The sequence below is a fragment of the Pelophylax lessonae genome (assembly GCF_965119305.1).
Source record: "Pelophylax lessonae genome assembly, chromosome: 6".
Classification (NCBI taxonomy): domain Eukaryota; kingdom Metazoa; phylum Chordata; class Amphibia; order Anura; family Ranidae; genus Pelophylax; species Pelophylax lessonae.
This window is the reverse complement of record NC_138773.1, coordinates 18,972,097-18,997,216: the sequence shown is the minus strand read 5'-3', so window position 1 is coordinate 18,997,216 and position 25,120 is coordinate 18,972,097. Positions and strand designations below refer to the sequence as shown.

The window sequence follows — 25,120 nt, the reverse complement described above, 5'->3', positions numbered from 1 at the left end:
AGCTTCATGTCCCGTGGGCACACTGTGTGTCAGTGTTGGATAATATGCCATGCATTTATAAAGTGTGGGAAGACTTCCCAGCGGGGACACAGCCATTAAAACCACAGTGAGGCTGTAAACCTTCTACACTATTCAAAAAATGGGTTTTATTGCTGTTTATGTTCCCTGTGAATGGATTATTCTTCACTTCCTGTGCTAGTGGCATGGCAGGATATGAAGAGACATCTCCACAATGACAAACTGACAACACCTGATGAAGGGTATGAGCCTTCACCACTTTTGTGCTCTATACAAAAGAAAAAATAAGGCTGCATATGACTTTTTTTATCTTTTCACTGCTAAGGCTGGGTTCACACTGGTGCAAATTGGATGTGGGTTTCCCCGCATCCAATTCGCATGTCATTAGACTGTGCCTGGCTCTCAATGAACCCGGTTCACAAAACTCTAGGGAGGCTGCGGAGCGGTTTGCAGAAGGATCCTGTGCATCTTCTGGTCCGTTTTAAGTCCAAATTCAGCCAAAAATTCAGACCAGTTTCGGATCTGAAACGGTGAACCAGCACATACTGGACCCCCTGCTGCGAGCCACTCCGCACATAAAGTGAACCCAGCTTAAGACTATGCAAGGGACAAGGTAATACAAGCTTGAAGAGTGGTCCTCATTCAGTCATTCATAATTATTCATCATTCTTCTTGATGTGAAGAGAAGCCAATATGACACCAACTTAGAACAGGTTCTTCAGATCTTCAATAATATGGTGACCAGTCTTTGGAAAATGTTTGCAAAGGGGGGTGGGCTGATGGGACGTAAGGACTGGGTGTTTTGGTAGAATAAATGGTATTTCTGGGTGTATTTATTGGGTCCACTAGTTGAGGAATTGATGTGCAAAACTATTTTGGCAACACCCAAACTGTTGGCTTCGTCTGGAAGAAGATGGTGGAACTCAATGGACGTTGGTCTTTTCTTAGCCTCGTGTCATTGTGTTGGATGGCCATTTGTTTTTATTGTGTAAAAAATGTGGAGGATGAAATCCTCCCCTTTATTTGATCAGCAATTCCTTTATTGCGTTGATTTTGTCCATCAATTTTCTTCCATCTTTTGTTGGATCCTTAACGTTTAGGTATTTTTTCTCCTTCATACTGAAGAGGAAAAGGTCTTTGGCGAATCTCCCGGTGCTGGGCTGCCTCTCGAGGATCTGAGATTTAATTTTATCATCACTGTCCACCAGATCATCGATCACCACAATCACCCTACGCTTCCCTAAAACCAAAAGAGAAATGAAATAAGTAATTTTCAGAAAGTAAACTTCACCTTCACCAAACCTACGAGTGCAAGCATGCAAATATATCACAAAAAACACAGGATCGTTAAAATGATAAAATATTGTATTTTAACAGTCTAAAAATTTCTTAAAAGAGTTTCAATTTTATCAATTTTTTTCTGTCATATCTTTCCTGATTTGCTTTTTGCATTGGTCACCGTACAAACTTTACCCATGTCTTGACCGGAAGGATTTGCCCCCTTAATGACCAGGTAATTTTTTTTTGCGATTCTGCACTGCATTACTTTAACCAGATCGGACCCCTAACTGACATTTTTGACACTTTTGGGGGGACCAGTGACATTACTACAGTAATCAGTGTTAAAAATATGCACTGTCACTGTATTAATGACACTGGCAGGGAAGGGGTTACCCAGGGGGGATCCAAGGGTTAAATGGGAGCCTAGGGGGGTGTTTTATAACTGTATGGGGGAGGGACTTGTGAAATGATCACAGAGACCTGTGATCCTAAATAGGAGGATCACAGGCGCTCTGTGATCATTCCAGAGAGAACAACCCCCAGAAGTAAGTCTGACCTGTGTACGATGGGGGAGCTCCTCGGTGTCGGAGGCCGGGTCCCGGGTGTTGAGGGTCACCCCCGATAATGGTGGGGTGTGAGGGACGTTCTGAATTCGTATGTGCTAGGGAGGCGGGAGGCGGATTTCCAATCAGTTGCCTTAGATTTAAAAATGGCGCCACCCGGCGCCAACATGTCACTGCGCATGCTCTGCTGCTCGGTAAAAGCCGTACACGTTTGGCATTTCCCTGTACCATGTCCGCAGCCTCGCATTCTCCTGTACAATGCCCGCAGCCCTGCATTCTCCTGTACCATGTCCGCAGCCATTGTAAACTTATATTCTGAGGTTTTAATTACATTATTTTAATATAGTCAGTCGTGAACTAAAGTGGGCCGGTCTAAGGCATGAAACTCCAGGGCTGAAAATGAGTCGCACTCCGGCCCTGCCGGAGAGTCTACACGCACCTGCATGCTGGAGCCGGGCAGGAGCACCCCGTCATGGGTCAGGAGAAGAGGCAGGTGCCGGGGGATCTGGATAGAGCCGCTAGAGGCCATGACCGGACACACACACAATCCGCACACCGACCGACCAAACTCACTGACAGCTCCGAGTCCGGGCAAAGAGCAGCAAGACTACAACTACGGAGAGCGGCCAGAGACAAATCATCTCCGCCTGAGGAAACCACCGCCATCTTGTGATATCCTACATACACCCCAGTATTATCACCTCGTCATATACTATATACCCCAATATAATCACCTCATCATATACTATACACCCCAGTATCATTCCGGTATAACTCCGCAAAGTCAGCCGATGTAGGTCTACGTCAGTTTGCGGTAATTTATGAGCTACATTATTTGAGCGCTGCTTGTGCATCTGACTGCCTGGAGATTTCCACACGAGGAGTTATATGCATCATTTTTGAAACTATTGCTATTTGACTTTAAATACCCCAATAGTTGAAAAATGAGAATTGTATGCCATACATCGAAAAAAAAAAAAATCACAGTATACATTCCCTATACTGTACTGTTGCAACCATGAAAACACAAATTAACTTTAAAGAATAACTCTTCTGTCATAGGAAAAAAATTAGCAAGTAAAAAAAAAAAGGAGAATATCATATACAATTGCTACACAAGCCACGTTGTAATTTAAAATGAATTTACCTGCCCGCTGTAATTTTTCTGTAACATTATTTTTTAAAATACCATATGGCAACCTGGAGGACTTCTGAATAGGGTTGAGCGAACACCTAGATGTCCGTGTTCGACGGGTTCGGCCGAACTTTAAAAAAAAGTCCGGGTCCGTGTCCCGGACTTTTACCGAACTTTTCCCGGACACCGAACCCCATTGAAGTCAATGGGGACCCGAACTTTAAGGCACTAAAATGGCTCTAAAACACCAAAGGAAAGGGCTAGAGTGCTGCAAATGGCAGCAAAACGTAATTAAGAGCATGGCAAGTGCTCTGCAAACAAATGTGGATAGGGAAATAACTTAAAACAACAAAAAAAAACAGAAAAATAAAACAATGTTCTTCTTCATCTCTGAAGGACGAGGCCCATATGGAGTAGGAGGGAGGTTAAGGTGGTGGTGGATGTGGCGGTGACATAGGCGTGCGCACAGGGTGTGCTGGGTGTGCCTGGGCACACCCTAATCACCTAGGGCACATAGCATTGCCAGTGAGGAGATGGGAAAGATCTCCCTGGGACCTGCTCTGCTCTATTTCTCCTTGCCTACAGGTACATGGCCCCGATACATTACTCTCCCTGCTGGCAAACACATGCATGTGTATTTCAACTTTGGGGTGCACACCTTAATGCAATAGGCTGCGCACACCTATGGGCGGTGTAGGTGGAAGCGGCGGTGGAGGAGGACCAGGGCCGGATTAACAGCATCATGGGCTTGGTGCTGAGGATTTTGAAGGGCCTTAGGGCCGTGCCTTGCCATGCACCCAGAGGAGGAAGGGTGCAGCCATGCATGCCTAATTCAACATGGGATGCTGTCTCTGAAGCCCATAAACACATCCATGCATCGCCAACTGTCCCTCCTTGTCCGGCCTTCACGCTGTGTGGGGAGGTTCTGAGGGTGCTGCCTGGGGAAGCGAGCATAGAAGCCAGACTTCTGTGTTTACAAGTGACAGAAGAGCGGTAACAGTGAATATGGCCAACCCGGGGCCTATATAAAAGGTAGGGGCCTGGAGCTGCAGCTCCAATAGCCCCTACATTAATCTGGCCCTGAGGAGGAGGACGAGGTAGCCAACACTGCTTCTTTTCACAAATTTTAAATGAGGGTACACCCCAAAAGAGTGAGAAAGAGCAAAAATGGAACAATGGGTGGGTAAGGTCGGTATCCATTGCTATTCTGCATAAGGTACGGAAAAGTCCCGTGGGATCCATGCCTGGTTCATTTTAATGAACGTGAGCTTGTCCACATTGTCTCTGGACAGGCGGCTGCGCTTGTCTGTTATAACGCCCCCAGCCGTGCTAAATACCCGTTCAGATAATACACTGGCTGCAGGGCACGCCAGCACCTCCAAGGCGTAAAGGGCAAGCTCAGGCCATGTGCCCAATTTGGAGACCCAGAAGTTGAAGGGGGCAGACCCGTCATTCACTACATGTAGGCGTGTGCACACATACTGCTCCACCATGTTGGTAAAATGCTGCCTCCTGCTAAGACGTTCCATCTGAGCTGCTGGTGCTGCTGTTTGTTGTGGCGTGCTGACAAAGCTTTTCCACATTTCGGCCATGCTAACCCTGCCTTCTGAGGTGCTGGCGGTGCCCTGGTTGCGTTGGCGACCTCCTCCTCCTCCTCCTCTGCCTTGTGCTTCCACTGTGGCCCCGCTGTCAGATGGGAATGCCAGCAGCATGGCGTCTACCAGCGTGCGCTTGTACTCGCGCATCTTGCGATCGCGCTCCAGTGAGTGAATTAAGGACGGTACGTTGTCCTTGTAACGGGGATCCAGCAGCGTGGCCACCCAGTAATCAGCACAAGTTAGAATGTGGGCAACTCGGCGGTCGTTGTGGAGACACTGCAGCATGTAATCGCTCATGTGTGCCAGGCTGCCCAGAGGCAACGAAAGGCTGTCCTCTGTGGGAGGTGTATGGTCCGTGTCCTCTGTATCCCCCCAGCCACGCACCAGTGATGGCCATGAGCTGGCCTGGGTGCCACCCTGCTGTGAACATGGTTCCATCTCCTCCTCCAGCTCCTCCTCCTCCTCATCCTCCTCATCCTCCAGAACTGTGCCCCTGCTGGACAATTGCGTCCCTGGCGTTTGCGTGTGCAGGAACCCACCCTCGGAGCCCCTTGCGAATGACTGCCCTGAAAGCCTTGGAAATGTTACCTCTTCATCCTCCTCCTCCTCCTCATCCTGTGCCACATCCTCTTCCATCATCGCCCGAATTGTTTTTTCAAGGAGGCATAGAAGTGGGATAGTTAAGCTGAGAACGGCGTCATTGCCACTGGCCATGTTGGTGGAGTACTCAAAACAGCGCAACAAGGCACACAGGTCTCGCATGGAGGCCCAGTTAAATTAAATAGCGGAATAGAAAATATGATCCAAAAAAAGTGTATGTATATCACACGTACACAACCACACTAGGCCCCAATTACTATTGTTTGTACCCCTAAAAGGCTAGATGAGGAGTAGGGGGAGTATGGAACAGGCAGCACCCTCAAACCTTCAGAAGTATGAGATGAACCCCAACAACTTGGAAAGGTGGATCTCTCTCACACGTACCGACACAGACTATCCCGCAATTCAATTGATCCTCAAAGGTTTTTATTGAATAGCGGAATAGGAAATATGATCAAAAAAAGTGTATGTATCTCGCACGTACACAACCACACTAGGCCCCAATTACTATTGTTTGTACCCCTAAAAGGCTAGATGAGGAGTAGGGGGGGTATGGAACAGGCAGCACCCTCAAACCTTCAGAAGTATGAGATGAACCCCAACAACTTGGAAAGGTGGATCTCTCTCACACGTACCGACACAGACTATCCCGCAATTCAATTGATCCTCAAAGGTTTTTATTGAATAGCGGAATAGGAAATATGATCAAAAAAAGTGTATGTATCTCGCACGTACACAACCACACTAGGCCCCAATTACTATTGTTTGTACCCCTAAAAGGCTAGATGAGGAGTAGGGGGGGTATGGAACAGGCAGCACCCTCAAACCTTCAGAAGTATGAGATGAACCCCAACAACTTGGAAAGGTGGATCTCTCTCACACGTACCGACACAGACTATCCCGCAATTCAATTGATCCTCAAAGGTTTTTATTGAATAGCGGAATAGGAAATATGATCAAAAAAAGTGTATGTATCTCGCACGTACACAACCACACTAGGCCCCAATTACTATTGTTTGTACCCCTAAAAGGCTAGATGAGGAGTAGGGGGGGTATGGAACAGGCAGCACCCTCAAACCTTCAGAAGTATGAGATGAACCCCAACAACTTGGAAAGGTGGATCTCTCTCACACGTACCGACACAGACTATCCCGCAATTCAATTGATCCTCAAAGGTTTTTATTGAATAGCGGAATAGGAAATATGATCAAAAAAAGTGTATGTATCTCGCACGTACACAACCACACTAGGCCCCAATTACTATTGTTTGTACCCCTAAAAGGCTAGATGAGGAGTAGGGGGGGTATGGAACAGGCAGCACCCTCAAACCTTCAGAAGTATGAGATGAACCCCAACAACTTGGAAAGGTGGATCTCTCTCACACGTACCAACACAGACTATCCCCCAATTTAACTGATCCCCAAAGGTTTTTGATTAAATAGCGGAATAGAAAATATGATCCCAAAAAAGTGTATGTATATCACACGTACACAACCACACTAGGCCCCAATTACTATTGTTTGTACCCCTAAAAGGCTAGATGAGGAGTAGGGGGAGTATGGAACAGGCAGCACCCTCAAACCTTCAGTATGAGATTGTGTTCACTGTACCCCACAAAGATTGAGTTCACTGCACCCCACAATGATTGTGTTCACTGCACCCCACAAAGATTGTGTTCACTGCACCTCACAAAGATTGTGTTCACTGTACCCCCCAAAGATTGTGTTCACTGCACCCCACAAAGATTCTGTTCACTGTACCCCACAAAGATTGTGTTCACTGCACCCCAAAAAGATTGTGTTCACTGCACCCCAAAAAGGATGTTGTTCACTGCACCCCAAAAAGGATGTTGTTCACTCCACCCCAAAAAGATTGTGTTCACTGCACCCCACAAAGATTGTGTTCACTGCACCCCAAAAAGATTGTGTTCACTGCACCCCAAAAAGGATTTTGTTCACTGCACCCCAAAAAGGATGTTGTTCACTCCACCCCAAAAAGATTGTGTTCACTGCACCCCAAAAAGATTGTGTTCACTGCACCCCACAAAGGATTTTGTTCACTGCACCCCAAAAAGATTGTGTTCACTGCACCCCAAAAAGGATGTTGTTCACTGCACCCCAAAAAGGATTTTGTTCACTGCACCCCAAAAAGATTGTGTTCACTGCACCCCACAAAGGATTTTGTTCACTGCACCCCACAAAGATTGTGTTCACTGCACACCAAAAAGGATTGTGTTCACTGCACCCCAAAAAGATTTTGTTCACTGCACCCCAAAAAGATTGTGTTCACTGCAGCCCAAAAAGATTGTGTTCACTGCAGCCCAAAAAGATTGTGTTCACTGCAGCCCAAAAAGATTGTGTTCACTGCAGCCCAAAAAGATTGTGTTCACTGCAGCCCAAAAAGATTGTGTTCACTGCAGCCCAAAAAGATTGTGTTCACTGCAGCTCACACACAGAAAAATGGATGTGGATCACTGACACCTGCCTATCTCCAATCCCACACCACACAGCAATATCGATTGTAGTTTGTAGAACACAGTTTCCCTAAAATTCAGCAGACTCTGTCCCTAACAGGATTGAGAAGAGATCGTAGATCAGGATTGAGTGCAGACCCCACCCCCCACACAGCAATATCGATTGTAGTTTGTAGAAGACACTGACCCTATATAATTCAGCAGACTCTATCCCTAAAATGCCTACAACTCGCCCTGCCTAAACACTCCGACCTGTCCCTCAATTCTATCCGGACACAAATGGTTTTTTCCTGCCTATCTTTCCCTAATCAGCAGCCAGCACGTTGATGTGTGCTCTGTCCCTGAATCTAAGCAGCATAATGACGCCGCTGCGGCTGCCTCGAACTTATAAAGACTTGGTCACATGCTTCAGACGGCCAATCACAGCTACTGAGACATTTGCAGGCATGGCTGGGATGGCTTAAGGCACACCAGTTAAACGATTGTTGATTGGCTGTTGAAAGCCCGCCATGAAAAGAGCGCCAAAGCATGCAAAACCCGGAAATAAAACGACCGAACACGGATTTTTACCCGAACATACAGTAAAGTGTCCGTGTCCGTGTTCGGGTACAAAAAATCCAATTATTCGGTACGAACACGAATAATACAGTCCGTGTTCGCTCAACACTACTTCTGAATACTAATAGTATAACCCTCCCCCCTCTTCATGTCTTTTCCTGCTAGTGTGATTGGCTCAATGATTTACCCAGATGGCTGCACTAAGATACAAGTCAGATTTTAAAGATGTGGTTGTGAGCGGTTGTCCTTGGAACCAATATCTTCCAATTATTCCGGTACAAGTCAGATTTTAGGCATCACTGCAATAGGAATTTCTGTTTTGCTCATTTATTACCCCAAATGTTAAATACTTCTACAGGGTTGCAGACCCTGCAACTTTCCTCATCAGAACACTGCTGTGTACCCCCCACCTGATGACAGGACACTTTACTTTATTTCACAACCTGATGGCAACAAGATCCCAGTGAATTAGACACAGTCTTCCTTTAGGCATGCCTATTATACCTTTAGAATTGTAGGGGTGGAATCCTCTAGGTCTCAGTGATACCTGCTCCTTGGCCTCAGGGTGCTGCACCCTAAGCAGTTTAAATTTCTTCATCAGCTTTCCAAAAAATAATGTCTTACATATTATGTGAATATGTGGGCGGTCGAGCAGAATTCTCAGGCTTTGTTTTTAAGGAATACATGGATTGTTCATTTGTAATGCCACATGATTGATTCTGATCCCACACCCCTGATGAAGGAGAGATTCACTCTCTGAAACGCGTCGGGTGGAGGAAGCTACAGCCTTATCATCGCCATCTCTCACAGTCAGTATTTTTATAGCTGCTCATACCGTGTATACACTGTGTTTTATAATATTTTTTTATTCTATGATGGGTGAATAAAATATAATTACAAGAAAACAGCATAATATTGGGATTTTAAAGACACTTTGAATAAAATGTATATTTTTTTTATAAATTACCATTTCTTTATGTTCTATAATAAAAGTGTCTTTAAAATCCCAATATTATGCTGTTTTCTGGTAATTATATTTTATTCACACATCATAGAATAAAAAATATTACAAAACAAAGTGTATACATGGTATGACTATCTATAACCCTCCCATTCAGCTAAAACCCTCCCATTCAGCTAAACCCTCCCATTCAGCTAGACCCTCCCATTCAGCTAAGACCCTCTCATTCAGCTAAAACCCTCCCATTCAGCTAGACCCTCCCATTCAGCTAAAACCCTCCCATTCAGCTAAAACCCTCCCATTCAGCTAGACCCTCCCATTCAGCTAGACCCTCCCATTCAGCTAGACCCTCTCATTCAACTAGACCCTCCCATTCATGAATCACTCTGCAAAGAACATGGTAAAACAGACAGCTATTTTTTCAGAGCAACAAAAGGTAGAAATCCTTATTAAAGTTTGTTATAATCCCTGTAATGTACATTGATCACCCAGAGGGGAATGTTTTTTCCTTAATAAAAGTAGAATTACTCTTTAAGCACGAATCAGCTTAGTACATTCTAGGTTCATCAAAATAAAAGGTGTGCAAAGTCTTACAGTTCCTTTTCTATAAAAAGCAACCACTGCCTGAGTATAAAAGCCTGTCCCCTTCCAGAATGCTGCAAAGAAAGACCCTTGTTCTCTGTGTGGTATCAAGGGTCTCTCTGCAGAGTTTTGGCATGGCCCCCACAAGGTCAGAGCTAGAGACATCCAATTGGCCAATCAGCAAGCCATATTCTCAATGCTGATTGCAGAGCCCTTGCTAGAGCTGTTTGAGCTCTATACTTACCTTCAATCTGGAGCTGTCCCCTGTGGTTCTCTCTTTCCCCACAAGATTCCCTCAGTCTTTTAGGTTGAATAATTCCTAGTGTCATTTAACCTGGAAGACTGAAGACTCTACTGTAAGTGCATGGCATCACTAGCCGACCCATGAGAGGACATTATCACAGTCAGCTCCACTCTCTGCATCATCAAGGATGGTCAGCAGAAGAGGCAAATGGGAAGAAATGGGAAGAAGAAGACCCTGAGGCATCACGTGCCTGAAAACCTAAGGAAAAGGTCAGTATTGGGACGCCTGCCTTTACACACACATGAACATTATGGGCATCCCAGTCTTAGTCCGTAGGGTTCAATATTGAGTTGGCCCACCCTTTGCAGCTATAAAAGCTTCAACTCTTCTGGGAAGGCTGTCCGCAAGGTTTAGGAGTGTGTCTATGGGAATGTGTGACCATTCTTCCAGAAGCGTATTTGTGAGGTCAGGCACTGGTGTTAGACAAGAAGTCCTGGCTCACAGTCTCCACTCAAATTCATCCCAAAGGTGTTCTATCGGGTTGGGGTCAGGACTCTGTGCAGGCCAGTCAAGTTCCTCCACCCCAAACCCATTCATCCATGTCTTTACGGGCCTTGCTTTGTGCACTGGTGTGCAGTCATGTTGGAACATGAAGGGGACATCCCCAAACTGTTCCCACAACATTGGGAACATGAAAATTGTTCAAAATGTTTTGTTATGCTGACACCTTAGGAGTTCCCTTCACTGGAACTAAGGAGCCAAGTCCAACCGCTGAAGAACAGAAGAACAACCCCACACCACAATCCCCCTCAATCCCCCCTCCACCAAATGATTTGCACCAGTGCACAAAGAAAGGTCCATAAAGACATGGATGAGTGAGTTTTGGGTGGAGGAACTTGACTGGCCTGCACAGAGTCCTGACCTCAACCCTCAACCCTACTCGTCCACATCAGTGCCTGACCTCACAAATACGCTTCTGGAGGAATGGTCAAACATTCCCATAGACACTCCTAAACCTTGTGGACAGCCTTTCCAGAAGAGTTGAAGCTGTTATAGCTGCAAAGGTTGGGCCAACTCAATAATGAACCCTACGGACTAAGACTGGGATGCCATTAATGTTCATGTGCGTGTAAAGGCAGGTGTCCCAATACTTTTGGTATTATCGTGTGTGTATATATATATAAAGAGAAGTGTTGGATTAAAAAAAAAAAACTTACCTACAGTATGTGGATGCAGCATCAGCTCAATGCTGCAGTTGACCACTGCCGGCTCTAAGACGGAGAACTATGTGATCACACAGCCGATCGGCTTACGGTCTTCTTGGATCAGGGAGCCGTCACCGGCAGTCACCGGCTCTTTGCTCCGCCCCTCCAGCGCTCACTGACGGGAGTGGCTGGCTCAGGCACTCAGCAGTGAAAATCTGGGTGGATCGTGTCATTATTTTTGGGATCTCTGTGTCCTGAGTCCTGCAGAGGCTTTAGCCCCCTGTCCACTGAATCTGTGTCACATGAGTGCAGAACTAAGTGCACCCCTGTGTCCTACAGGAGAAGTATAGCCAAAAGAACTTTGGCCATACTTCTCCTCTAACAACCCCGTATATTGCGGGGCCGGGGGACCTGTGCAGGACCACACTGGGGGTGGAGTCACAAGGCTAGATTTGGACTTTAAACAATGATGTTCCACTTTTTATAGTTCAAAGTCATTCATACATTTTATTAATGGGTCTATAACTATATAAATATTTTAAACACGATTCACAAAACTTCCACCAAAAGCTCACACAACTTTCCATTTGTAATCACTTGGATAAATGTGTGAATGCTGGAGAAAAAAATGTGTGAATCTCGTGTGAAAACATTTACAAATAGACCCCTTAGTGCATGGGTTTCCAACCTTTTGGCTTCCCTGGGCCACATTGAGTGTGGAGAAATTTTCTTGGGCCGCTTAATAAAACTGTGCCCTTCCCGCGCCGCTGCACCCCCCTCCCCCCCCCCTCCCCTCACTAATCAAACACAACTAGAGGATGATGAAATGAAATGGAATCAGTTCACAGAGGTTTACTTCTTATGAGAGATATTAAAGGAACACTCTAAGTGTGATCAGTGATTTGAAGTGGTGATGGTGGTAGGAGTCAGAAACACTGCACATGCTGGGGTATTTACAGTTATTTGCTAGGGGTGCAACTAGCCCCCAGCACATATGACTTAGGCAGCCAGAAAATGCCATTTCCTTATTCATATATGTATGAATGAGGACATGACATTTTATTATGACAAAACACAACTAGTTATTAAAAAACATTGCAACAATTTACACACGCTAATGCACATACCATTTCTACTTATTTTGCTGACTGCTGGCGGGTACTGCTGGTAGGTAATGCTGGTCATGATGTCAGGTATTGATGGAGGAAGCAGCTGCTGCAGTAGAGAGCAGAGCCGCTGCTTCCTGTATGGCTCCTGTCACAGGCGGAGTGCATTTCATATGACTCTGCCTGTGATAGAGCCGGAAGTATACAGGTAGCAGCGGCTCCGTCACTGACTGCAGACATCCTAAGTCTCCCGCATCAGCCAGGAGATTGCACGGCACTTGCAGCCTAGTGCGTGCCCATCCAATGCAGCTTCACCAGTGTGTGCCCATCCAATACAGCCTGATCAGTGCCCATCCAATGCAGCCTCACCAATGCATGTCCATCCAATGCAGCTTGATCAGTGCCCATCCAATGCAGCCTCACCAGTGCATGTCCATCCAATGCAGCCTCACCAGTGCATGTCCATCCAATGCAGCTTGATCAGTGCCCATCCAATGCAGCCTTACTAGTGCATGCCCATCCAATGCAGCTTCATCAGTGCATGCCCATCCAATGCAGCCTGATCGGTGCCTATCCAATGCAGCCTGATCAGTGCCCATCCAATGCAGCCTCACAAGTGCATGCCCATCCAATGCAGCCTGATCGGTGCCTATCCAATGCAGCCTGATCAGTGCCCATCCAATGCAGCCTGACCAGTGCATGCCCATTCAATGCAGCCTGATCAGTTTCCATCCAATGTAGCCTCACCAGTGCATGCCCATCCAATGAAGCCTCACCAGTGCATGCCCATCCAATGCAGTCTGCAATGAAGGGAGAGGAGAGCCGCTGGATTACAGAGTGGGGATCTCCTGCTTACCCGGCGACCGTTGTCATGCGAAGTCCTGCCTCCATGTCACCAATGTGCTGTCAATCATAGGAGCTGGTCCAGGGGGCGGGGCTTCGTATGACAGCGGCCCCCGGGTAAGCAGGAGATCCTCAGCAAAAAAAAAAAAAAAACTTGTCAGGTTTGGACATGCCTGCCTTAGTGTATACTTAAAAAATATATTTTTTTTTTAATGGCACGTTGTTTTACATTACATTATAGCTCTTGTGAAGAAATACAGCTTGAAGAATTATTTCAACCAGAGGAAAGCAACATATTTATTGGTAATTGTTGCCACTTTGCATGCACATAATATTTTGAGTTTCACTCGCTATTGAGCTTCAGTGGAAAGAATGTCATTGTTTATATGTGTGAAATATATCATTTGTATCACATTCACTTACAATACTGCTATAGTGGCATGAGCTTCACACTAGGCTGTAGTTACTTTAGTGGCCAGCAAGTGGCAGTGTTTGAGAATGAAGACAAAGCTATACAATGCACAACAATTACTGTCCAATTATGTATATACGGTTTTCAATAAACTTTCTTCATTTGTTTTTTACTACTTTGCTGAGTATAAAAATTAAAATGTAAATTTTTCTGGGGACAAACCAAAAGTTGGGATTTCTTTTTTAATTTCAATGATAATGGTAAACAGGAAAAAAATGAGAGGGTGAAGCTCCATAATAGGACACAGACAGCAAGAAAAATCTGACAGGGGTTCCAGACCATCTCCACTCTGTCCAAAACCAAAAAAGAAAAAAAAAAAAAAACTTACAGGAATCGAATTTTAGTAAACGGAAATAGTGTATTTACCCGGAAAGAACACATGATGTTGTCTTTCATACCTTGTGAAGATCAACCTCAGGTATAAAAGCAATAAATACATTTGGAATTCTCTTACCGAATTTGATGGAGAGCATTTCCAGCTCCTCGTGGTACATGGCATCCTTGGCGTCTGTAAGACGTAGCTTCCCATCATGCATATTGTGATACAAGATTACAAGCTTGCACTGGAATGCGGTTTCTTGGGGCTGATTGGAAGAGGAAATCTTATAAGATCGGACATCCAGACCTCTATTTGAGAGCTGCTGACTCAGCCAGGAAAAATCACTCTCCTCTGATTTGGAGAAGATGGCGACCGTAGACTTGGCGGATGCTGTCACAGCCTGGAAAAGTGAAGAAAAGACCACACTGTCAGACAGCGGAGGATGGAGTCACTGGGTCCTTCTGGGACTGTAATAGTAATGGCACTTTTCCACTGCAAGTACCGACTCGGCTCCACTCGGCCCTGCTTGGCTCGGTTTGGTTTTTTCCACTGCATGGTATCGCATGGTACGGTGTTGGAACAGTTCGGTACGATTTGGTACGGTTTGCTTTTCCACTAAAGTAGGAAGTGGGTGGGATAACAACGATTCTCTGACCAATCAGTGGCTAGTAGTGACAGTCAAGGCTGCATGCAAAGGATTGTGGGATATGGTACCAGTACGGCCCTCTTGGAACCACAACCAAGGTGGTACTGTATAAGCGAGCCGTACCGTTCGGTTCCATGTAGTGGAAAAGCGCCGCCATACCGTATCGAACCGTTCCAACACCGTACCATGTGGTACCATGCAGTGGAAAAGTGCAAAAGCGAGCCGAACCATTCGGTTCCATGCAGTAGAAAAGTGCCATATGTTAGGGCTTGTTGACACCATGTGCAGTGACCTGAGTTTTTCTACAGGTCACTGCATGGGCACATGGAAAACAATGGTTTCCGATGAGTTCAACCCTAGTGTGACTAATTTATGTTGGAGCTGTTCATCAACACCGGGCACCATCCTGCATCTGTGGTGGTCCTGTCCAATGCTTCAAGCCTGCTGGTCTAAGGTACATGAAATTATTTCTCAGGTTACTATCTACACTCTGGATTATACCCCGTTACAATTTCTTTTGCACCATTCCTCATTACTGCCTAAAAAGTACCTTAAATTCCTAGCCATGCCAATGGTTAACTGGGCAGACTGGCAACTTTTAGCCCAGGGGGCAAGTACAAACCAGAGGCCCAAGGTGCAGAGACTTGGTCCAGCTTCCACTCTCCCTCTTCCTTTCCTCCTCCTGATCCCCATTCCAGGCTGAAGCTCCACTCCTGGTGCTCTCTACTCATTGGCTGAAACCCAGTTCCTGACCTGGCCAGCAGGAGGCAGTTGGGGGGGAGCTAGGACAGCTGGGTTGGGGCTGGCCAGGGTGGGGGTGGAGAGTCTCCAGTGGGGCATTAAACTGGCCTCTGCTCAGACACAGTTTACACCATCCATGCTGGGGGGGCTGCGCTCTGCCCTTGTCTTCAACCGGCGCTCAGTAGGTCAGCGGCAGGGACTTTTTACTTCTCTTCACCAGAAATCCTTTAGGTGTGTCTGTAGCAGAAGCGGTGCAGCCTTTTTACTTGGCATCAGAGGGGCCCAGGGGGCAGTTGCCCCCCCTGCCCCTTGGCCCAGTCCTCCCCTGATGGTTAATGTTGCAAAATTGTGCATTTACCGAGATCAGATATGCGGTGTGTCCGAGTGACACATCGCACTACCGATCGCCATGCTGCCAGCCGCTTATCCTGCTGGACGTCATATGACCCCCCAGTCAGGATAACTGATCCTCCGCCTGGCCGTCATTCTGCTATAGGCTGGGTGGGATGTGGTTAATATCGCACCCCACCCCCTTCCTTTTTTTAGAATGATAGTAGTAGTATTTTTTTGTTTTTGGGAATAAATATTTTTAAGCCCATCCCCACACTCTCAGGATTAGGATAGAATACCATAGCCATGCTGCTAACCGCTCACATTCCTGGAAGCTTTGGATCCATCTATCACATGTTGTGCATGCATGGAAGGATGTCACTAAGGCCTCATTTAGACTTGCAGTTGGGTGTGTTCCTGTCCCTGACCTAGCCACATGCAAAATAGCTTTATAAGCATTGCCCTCAACAAAGATGGATTGGGGGGTCTTCCATGGCAGCAGCATCCAACCGGACAGATATGGAGGCCTAGAAGAAATGTGCATTCATCCTGTCCTCCACTCTCCCTGCCTGGTGAGTGCACAGCGCCACCTATGTAGGGGGTCAACCTACACCTGCCAACAAGAATTCACATTCTATTCAAGCAACTAATTTAACATTTTGAGAGCCACGTATTAGCTTTGGAGAAGTGCTGGCAGATTGCATATCACATGCAATAATGGAAATATTTAGCCCCCGCCTTGCTGGTGTGTTACGCTTGCAAAGGATTTCCTCCTAAAGCATTAACAACACCCTTTCTGGTCTTGTTAGTGGAGATGGTGTCAGGGGCAGACTGGCAACTTTCAGCCCAGGGGGCAAGTAGAAACCAGAGGCTCATGGTGCAGAGACTTGGCCCTGCTTTCACTCTCCCTCTTCCTGTCCTCCTCCTGACCCTCATTCCAGGCTGAAGCTCCGCTCCCGGTACTCTTGACTCACCGGCTGAATCCCAGTTCTCAACCTGGCCAGCAGGGGGCAGTTGGGGGGAGCTGGGACAGCTGGGGCTGTCCGGGGGGAGGAGAGTCTCCAGAGGGGCAATAAACCGGCCTCTGCTCACACACAGTTTACACCATCCATGCTGGGGAGGGGGAGGCCTGTGTTCTGTCCTTGTCTTCAACCCACACTCAGTAGGTCAGCAGCAGGGACTTTTTACTTCTCTTTACCAGGAATCCTTTAGGCATGTCTGTAGCAGAAGCGGTGCAGCCTTTTTATGGAGTATCAGACCGGCCCAGGGGGCAATTGCCCCCCTGCCCCCTGGCCCAGTCCTCCCCATGGTGTCATATAGTGAGCAATCTCCAGATGAGGTTCTACTGTATGGACAGTTATCATAATTTTCTCAAATATTTGCAACATTTACACTAAATTTGGAGATTTGATTGTACTGTATATTTGGTAACACACGTGTGTTTGTATTTTCTTCTTCACAATCAAAGGTATCCAGTTCTTTATATTCAGTCATTGGTTCTTTCTCAGCCCTTATGTATTCAGATTGAAAACCAGTTATGGAAAGAATGTAAAGTTCAGTGAAGCACAGGATTGCTGCTACAATGAGCTTGGTTATGTGTACTGGTAAAGCTATTTACGGACAGACAACCGAGTTGTATTACAAATAAAAAATGTTTCCAGGATCCACCTACACCAATTGTTTTCTCAGGTGAATTTGAAAAAGTAAAGAGCTTTCCGATTTCACCATTCAGCACACTATTGATATCACATACTAGCAATCAATAGGGTTGATTTACTAAAGGAGTAGGGAATGTTTGCTTTGCAAGTACTGTATGTCTGACAAGGTCCCCCCTTTCTGTCCTTCTTTGCCACTGATCCGGATGGTGGACACATTGATCCAGTACTGTAATGCCCTGCAAGATCACCAGTCCCTTGCATTCCTTCCTTGATGACTTTGACCTCTTCTGGATCCTGAGAGAACCCCACTGCTGAACACCAAGTGCGACCAATGATAATTCACATTCCGTTGTTTACGACTTTGGTAAACTAAAATTTAATTGGTCATTCTATTTTATTTACAACTTAACCGCTTCCCAAATGCCCGCCGCAGTTATACTGTGGCAGGCAGTCCCTCCTGAACAAACCAACGTAGGTATATGTCGGTTCACGCGCCTGCAGCTAGGGGGCGAGCGCGCTACCTCCAGCATGCTCCTGTCCCCACTCATCAGCGGGGACTCCGATGCACGGGGCAGGCAGCTCCGATTGGTGCCCGACACCTGCAATCGTTCCCCGCTGAGAGAGAAGAACGGTCGGCTGTTGTAAACACAGCCGACCGTTCTTCTCCCTGGAATGATCACAGAGCCCCTGTGATCCTTCTATATAGAATCACAGGTCTCTATGTTCATTCCACAAGCACAACCCCCATACAGTTAGAATCACTCCCCTAGGTACACATTTAACCCCTTGATCACCCACAGTGTCATTATTACAGTAACAGTGCATATTTTTAGCACTGATTACTGTAGTAATGTCACTGGTCCCCCCAAAAGTGTCAAAAATGTCAGTTAGGGGTCCGATCTGTCCGCCGCAATGTCGCAGTCTCGCAAAAAATCGCAGATCGCCACCATTACCAGTAAAAAAATAAAATAAAAATTACATAAATCTTTCCGTAGTTAGTAGACGCAATATACGCTTATTGCGATTTTCTTTTACAAAAAATATGTAGCAGAAAACAAATTGGCCTAAAATGTTAAAATAATTAGATTTTTACATTTTTTGGGGGGGAATGTTATATAGCAGAATGTGAAAAATATTGTTTTTTTCAGAATTGTCGCTCTTTTTTGTTTATAGCGCAAAAAAATAATAATCGCACAGGTGATCAAATACCAGCAAAATAAAGCTCTATTTGTAGGAAAAAAGGACATCAATTTTATTTAGGTACAGCTTTGCACGACCGCGCAATTGTCCGTTAAAATAACGCAGTGCCGAAAAATGGCCTGGTCATTAAGGGGGCAAATCCTTTCCGGTCCAGAAGTGGTTAAAGAAGAACTTATATATGGATGTATATAAGTTATATGGATATATGGATTTATCTCTTAGTTATAGATCAATTCAGTTTTATTATCAATGTCATACCTCTATATTGTCATTATCCTAAAAAGTCTATTTGATGTTTGCAAAATTTCATATAAAATAACCAAATAAAGTTACAATGTGTCCATACTTACACTTGGCATTCTTTCTCTTGACTGGACTGGTGAGACATTACCTGAGTCAACAAAGCAAAAAATTAAATACAGGAACTTAACAAACATATAATGATAATATGAGGGACATTTAAGTCAAACCGGGACTTTTAGGTTTATATAATAAAAAAATCTAATTTCAAGGAGTGGAAACTGCATTTATTTTTTTACATACTCCCCTACTACATGTATACACTTATCCCAGTGTTTAATTAATGCCTGGAAGACTTTGGCATAGAAAGAATTGTTAGTACGCCTGAACTGCCATCTTGGTTAATGGTCCGGGACATGTGCGGTGCCTATTAGTAACAAGACACACTTGCCGCCTACTACTGCATGCCAAGCTGGCTTCCCCTTTTTATACCTGTACAATGAAAAGTCCCGGTTTGAACACCCATCGTGTATATAAAGCAAAACATTTTTTTGAAGTCCTGCAGTCCATAATGGCCATGTGGACTAAACACGACAAGGTCATTATCAGTGGTAATGTTATCATCACATCAACAAAAGGCAAAAGACCCCCTAAATTGGGTGGGACTATATAGGCCGCCACACATCCAGTTGCATAAAAAATATATATGTTTATTCAAATCTTTAGAAGAAAATTGTATGTAGCTTGACATGACAAGTGTCTAAATCAGGGATCCTCAAACTACGGCCCTCCAGCTTTTGCGAAACTACACATCCCATGAGACATTCACAGACATGACTAGGCATGATGGGAATTGTAGTTCCTAAACAAATGGAGGGCCATAGTTTGAAGACCCCTGGTCTAAATACATGTTACAAAACATACATGTTCAACAATAAAATGTATGAATATATGAAACACATGAAATATTAACAATGGTAAACACGGCTTGCAAAAGATGCTCATCAAAGGTGTAGGGATGACGTTGGGGAAATCCTCCTAAACCCGACGCGTTTCAGGTGAACACCTTTCCTCAGAGGTGTGTAGATGGAGTTGTATGATTTCCAATTTAGAAGTTCTAAATGATGGGAAAGCCGTGTAAGGTAAAATCAATAGAAGGAAAACAGGAGGAGAGGAGGAGGAAGTTGCGTGGCTGGAGCTACGAGGTGTAGAGATGCTACCCCAATGTCATACAGATACAGTTAGATCCATCTTACAGACCGAGGAATGACTGACTGGCCTGCTTTAGCTGAAACCCTTGTGAGATCTCTCGAGACTTGGCTGTGGTGGCACCCTTGCTGTTTCATTGGGGTAACATCTCTACACCTCGCACCTCCAGCAGCTCTAGCAGCTCCAGACTCTTGCTCTCTGTGTGAAAGTAGTGGTCTCTCCACAGTGGTCCGACATGTCTTCTGTTGAGTCAGAGGTAGAGCTCCTCAATTGGCAGGGAGCATGAGGGTTGTTGGTTTGTTGGCTATGGTACTTTGGGTTTGACTCAGCAGGAATGTATTTTACCCCTGCAGAGAGAATTGGGGTCTTCATGGTTAAAAAAATTAGAGAGTTTTAATACCACAAATTTAACCCTGGTTGGCCATTGAAAGAATGTGTTTTTTTTTTTTTTAAACCCCTATACTGTTATCTTGCCCTTGGGGATTATTCAAGTTGCCTATAGACCTTACCCATGTCCCAACAACCTCTTTGGTTACCAGAGAATGATGCCTATCAGCATTAAGCTGAAGCTTTGAAGGGTTTGCCCCATTGTGTGTGTGTGTTGGGGTGGGGGGGTTATTAAAGTACCTGCCCTCTACTAAATGGGTAATAGATTGGTATTGTTTATGCGGCAGCTCATCCTATTCAGACATATGGTACTTTTTATAATTTAATCTCAATCACAGTTACTTAACCTCTTCACGTCGGTGGTACACATACTGCACTGAGTTGCCGCATATATGCGTGCCAGAATGTAAACAAAGCTGTGCGAAAAGTGCCCGCTACCACCGCAGTTACTGGCAGCCAATGGAAAGCTCTCAATCTCTACCTACGATCGGGAGCTTTCAGACCATGTGACCCCTCTGACATCCAATCACAGTGGGCAAATGATTAAAGGGCCGGGAGGCCTGGCGTTAGGGGGTTAACATAATTCTTAGGGAAGGACGTTGATAATTGATGTGCTTCCATGAACTTCTTATGCCTTTGCCCTGTATACATTTCAGTATTTTTTAAAATGTATGTATTGATACATTTATTTGACCAAAGCAACTGCTGTATAAAACTTGTTTTGATTTAAATGAAGACCTGATGAAGGTAAATGACCCCTGGAACGCAATGGTTGTCAGCTCTTGATAGACCCTTTTACTGTGACAGATAAAAACTCATATATGGACCAATCCCTTCAACCTGTTATTCTTATCCTTTCTCTCCATACAAGCTGACTCCCAGGGACCCCATCTGTAAAACGATAGAGGCCCGCCACACTATAAAGTTCTTCCACCAAGCTTTGAGTCCAGTGCTGCATCAACCCGATTCCTGAATCTTGTGCATCATGTTGATGAAATAAAGCTCAAACCCCCTATGATTAAGCCACGGTGGGAAGGGTGAAACATGTCAGGGGGCATGGCCTGAGGAGCGGAATTCACAGAGGCTTTCACATCTATTAATCGACACAAGGATTGGCTATGGTGAGAGGCGGTTTTATGTTTAAATGCTCATTGCTCATTGGATGCGCTTTTCTTACATTGGCATCCCTACTATCCTGAGTGCCAATGGGGCTCTATACTGGAGCAGCACCACTGAGTACGAATGGCCCTATTAGATAGAATTTACCTTATTCAAATATATATATACTCTGTTCCCTGTTATTAAAGAATATTGGAACTGTATTTACTGGACTTATTATCTTCTCACCCACTGAAACACGAGGAGCTAAAAGTGTGACGGTGATTGGTTGGATTTTGTTTTTTTCCACAGTTTATACATTAAAACATTTAGATTTTGATTGGAATAGCGTTCTCTTTTAAGGCAAAAGTGGGGTTCTCTAGAAGGGGTAAATACTTATAAGATGCTTCTTTAGAAACCAGAGAGAATTACCTGCACCGTTTTCCGGATACGGAGGCACAGGACGAGGATTCGGAGGATGGGTGTGCTGGTCGGGGTTACCAGTGTTCTGAATTTTTAGACTAGCATAGTCACCTAGAAAAATCACATAAAATTTGTTTTATGATATTAAACCTTAACAGATTTCAGTTCAAGAAGAGAATAAAGTAAACAAAAATAAATAAATAAATAAAAAGTAAAAAACAAAACAAAAAACAAAAAACAGCAAATATAATAATGTGATTTTCTTTATCTGGACTGAAAATAATGACCTAAAATATTCGGAAAGTGATACTGTGACTGTGTTCACCGTCACTGGGAGTGAAAGACAGATAATTAATGGTTTGAATTGCTTCAGATGGGACAGTAATATTTGTCAGCGATATCTTCATATAGAAATATGAAGATTTAATCCTATTCTACACTGGGAGACTTAGACTGTTATAGACCATCACCTTGATGTCTGACTCCTAGATAATGTGTATTCCGTGTGCTTGTCTGTGAGAAAGGCACACAGACTGTCATTGGCAGACTTCCCTATTGTTTGTGTACTGAAATGGAATGTGGATTGTGCCTGTCCCATTGTTAAATGTTGATGAGCTCACATTGTTCTGTCCAGATGGCTAGATAATTAGTTTAGGTTAATTCTGTTCCTGTATACAATTTCATCTGCATATGATAATGTAATCAGCCAGAGGGGAGGGATTGAGTACACTGTATTGGAAGTACTGAATGTAAAACCCTGTTTCTTTTGAATTGTGAATGTCATGTTCTGTTCCCAACAAGGTCCACCTGGGTGGTAACCTTGTTGGGGAAAACTGTATAAAAGAACAGCTGTAAAATTAAAGTTTGAGTTCATCTTCACCCTCATTCTAGAGTCCTGTCTCTCATTGGGGGAACCTGCTACAAGAGATTGCTATGCTCTTCATACTCCCTTGGATAATCACTAAGCTCTTGTAAGAGCTTGTCCCTGCTGCACTCTCTTGAGAAAGAGACGTTCACCCACTGGAATCCGGAGCCTTGTCGTAGGTCCAGGGTGGGTAGGGGACGGCGAGACCCCAACCAAGCTGTGGCAGTTCGTGGGGTCTGTGGTGGTTATGGTGTCTGGTGGGTGCTTGGAGCCCTCGGGAAGCACTAGGAGCATCCGTCAACGGAAGTACTCAGTCGGGCTGCCGGTTGATCCGTTACAGATTCAATTTGTAATTTTTATCCAATAGCTCCATTTATTCACATTTTAGCTATGGGCCTATTACAGTAATTCTGCTGCCATTTTATTTTTAAGTAATGATGCACAAGTTGTCTTGCAAAAAATATTTTTTATTTATTTTCTATATGTTATAAAGAAAAAAAAAAATACTAAAACATTTGCTGTCTCCAGGCTTCAAAATCAAAAAATCAAAGTCTATTTGGTAAATAAACAGGTATTAATACAAAAAAAAATCATAAGAATGGCCTCAATGACCACATTCCCACATTCCACAGATAGCAGCTATCTGTGGAATGTGATCATTGAGTCCATACTTCAGGTTTTTATCTATTAGTACTAATATACACTGCCTGGCCAAAAAAAAAGTCGCCACCTAGTATTAACTAAAGGGCCGTACACACTTGACGAAAATCGGACGAAATATCCTCCGATTTTTCTCTGTCTTCTCAGCGTTCATTAGGCTGCATTCACACTTGAGCGTAGCGTTTTTTACAGCGATTTTACCGCGATTTTTACCGCGATTTTACCGCGATTTTTTCAGGCGTTTTTCATTGACATCTATCAAAAACGCTGGTAATCAGCCCAAAAAGAAGCTCATGTACTTTTATTCAGCTACAGGCGTTTTGCAAAACGCTCAGATGTGAACAGGGGCCATTTAAATGAATGGGGTTTTACTTGTTGGGCGTTTTGGAAGCGTTTCTTTTGAGCGTTTTTGGAGCTGAAAACGCCCAGGTGTGAATGGAGCCTTACCGTTTTTAGTCGACAGAGCATAAATGTTCACGAAATTTCTCGTCCGATTTTTCTTTTTTTTTGGCACATTTGTTCCCAGACTTCCGGGTTGTCAGCAACTTCAGATCATGCACGGTCTTTCGTATCCGATTTTTCACGGACGTACTGCATACACATTAAACGAAAATCGGTCGTCTGGGGATGGACGAAAAAAATTTTGGTGTTTGTCCCTCCGTTTTTTTTAGTTGAAAATGTCGGCATTGGCTGCTGAAAGTTGTGTACACACTAGCCCGAAAATCGGATGATTTCACATCGGGCGGGAATTTTCGGCAGATTTTCTACTAGTGTGTACCCCACTTAAGCAACTAACTAAACTAAGCATGCAGTAACTCTCCTATTGGATAGTTACTGCATGTGCCCAAATAATGAGGTCAGCTGACTACCTGAATGACCAGGTTATTCCATCAATGGATTTTTTCCTCTCTGGTGGCACGGACATATTCCAAGATGAGAATGCCAGGATTCATCGGGCTCAAATTGTGAAAGAGTGGTTCGGGGAGCATGAGACATCATTGTCACACATGGATTGGCCACCACAGAGTTCAGACCTTAACCCCATTGAGAATCTTTGGGATGTGCTGGAGAAGGCTTTGCGCAGTGGTCTGACTCTCCCATCATCAATACAAGATCTTGGTGAAAAATGAATGCAACACTGGATGGAAATAAATCTTGTGACATTGCAGAAGCTTATCGAAACAATGCCACAGCGAATGCGTGCCGTAATCAAAGCCAACAAAATATTAGCGTGTGTGACCTTTTTTTTTTTCGGTGGCGACTTTTTTTTTGGCCAGGCGGTGTATATGTTTTAAAGGCAGAACAGTAGAGGAGAGAAATAATTAATGCTAGTTGGGGATGTTCAAAGTTAAATAGGAAAGAATTACACTTACAAGAAAAGCTAAACTGTTTTATATTAACTAAATACTTTGTAATTAGCTGCTCATGATAGGCACTACAGTAGTAATTCACGCAGACTGTGTTCTCATTTGCGTGTAAGCACGGGGGAAGGTGGACACTTTAATTTTTTTGATTATTATTATTTATTTTATACAAAACTTTTTTTCTACACAGTTTCTATAATTGTTTTTGTTATAACTTTATTGCTATCACAAGGGATGAACAACATGTCAGCAGGGGCCACGACAGGTCCTCTTTTTGGAGAGATATAGGGAGAGATTTACTAAAACTGGGGAGTGCAAAATCTGGTGCAGCTCTGCATAGA

General features: G+C 44.5%; 1 protein-coding gene across 1 annotated transcript in view; it reads right to left on the bottom strand.

Annotated features, from left to right (window-relative positions):
- Nucleotides 1–575: 575 nt before the first annotated feature.
- LOC309558466 (uncharacterized protein) overlaps nt 576–25,120 on the bottom strand; it is an 84,799-nt gene continuing 60,254 nt past the window's right edge. Inside the window, exons 14-17 of the mRNA XM_082261537.1 lie at nt 21,864–22,001; nt 18,884–18,924; nt 14,094–14,358; nt 576–1,258 (exon numbers count right to left, since the gene is read on the bottom strand). Of these exons, the coding sequence (XP_082117663.1) occupies nt 1,038–1,258; nt 14,094–14,358; nt 18,884–18,924; nt 21,864–22,001 (665 nt within the window). The 3' untranslated portion in view covers nt 576–1,037. The remainder of the gene's footprint in view (nt 1,259–14,093; nt 14,359–18,883; nt 18,925–21,863; nt 22,002–25,120) is intronic.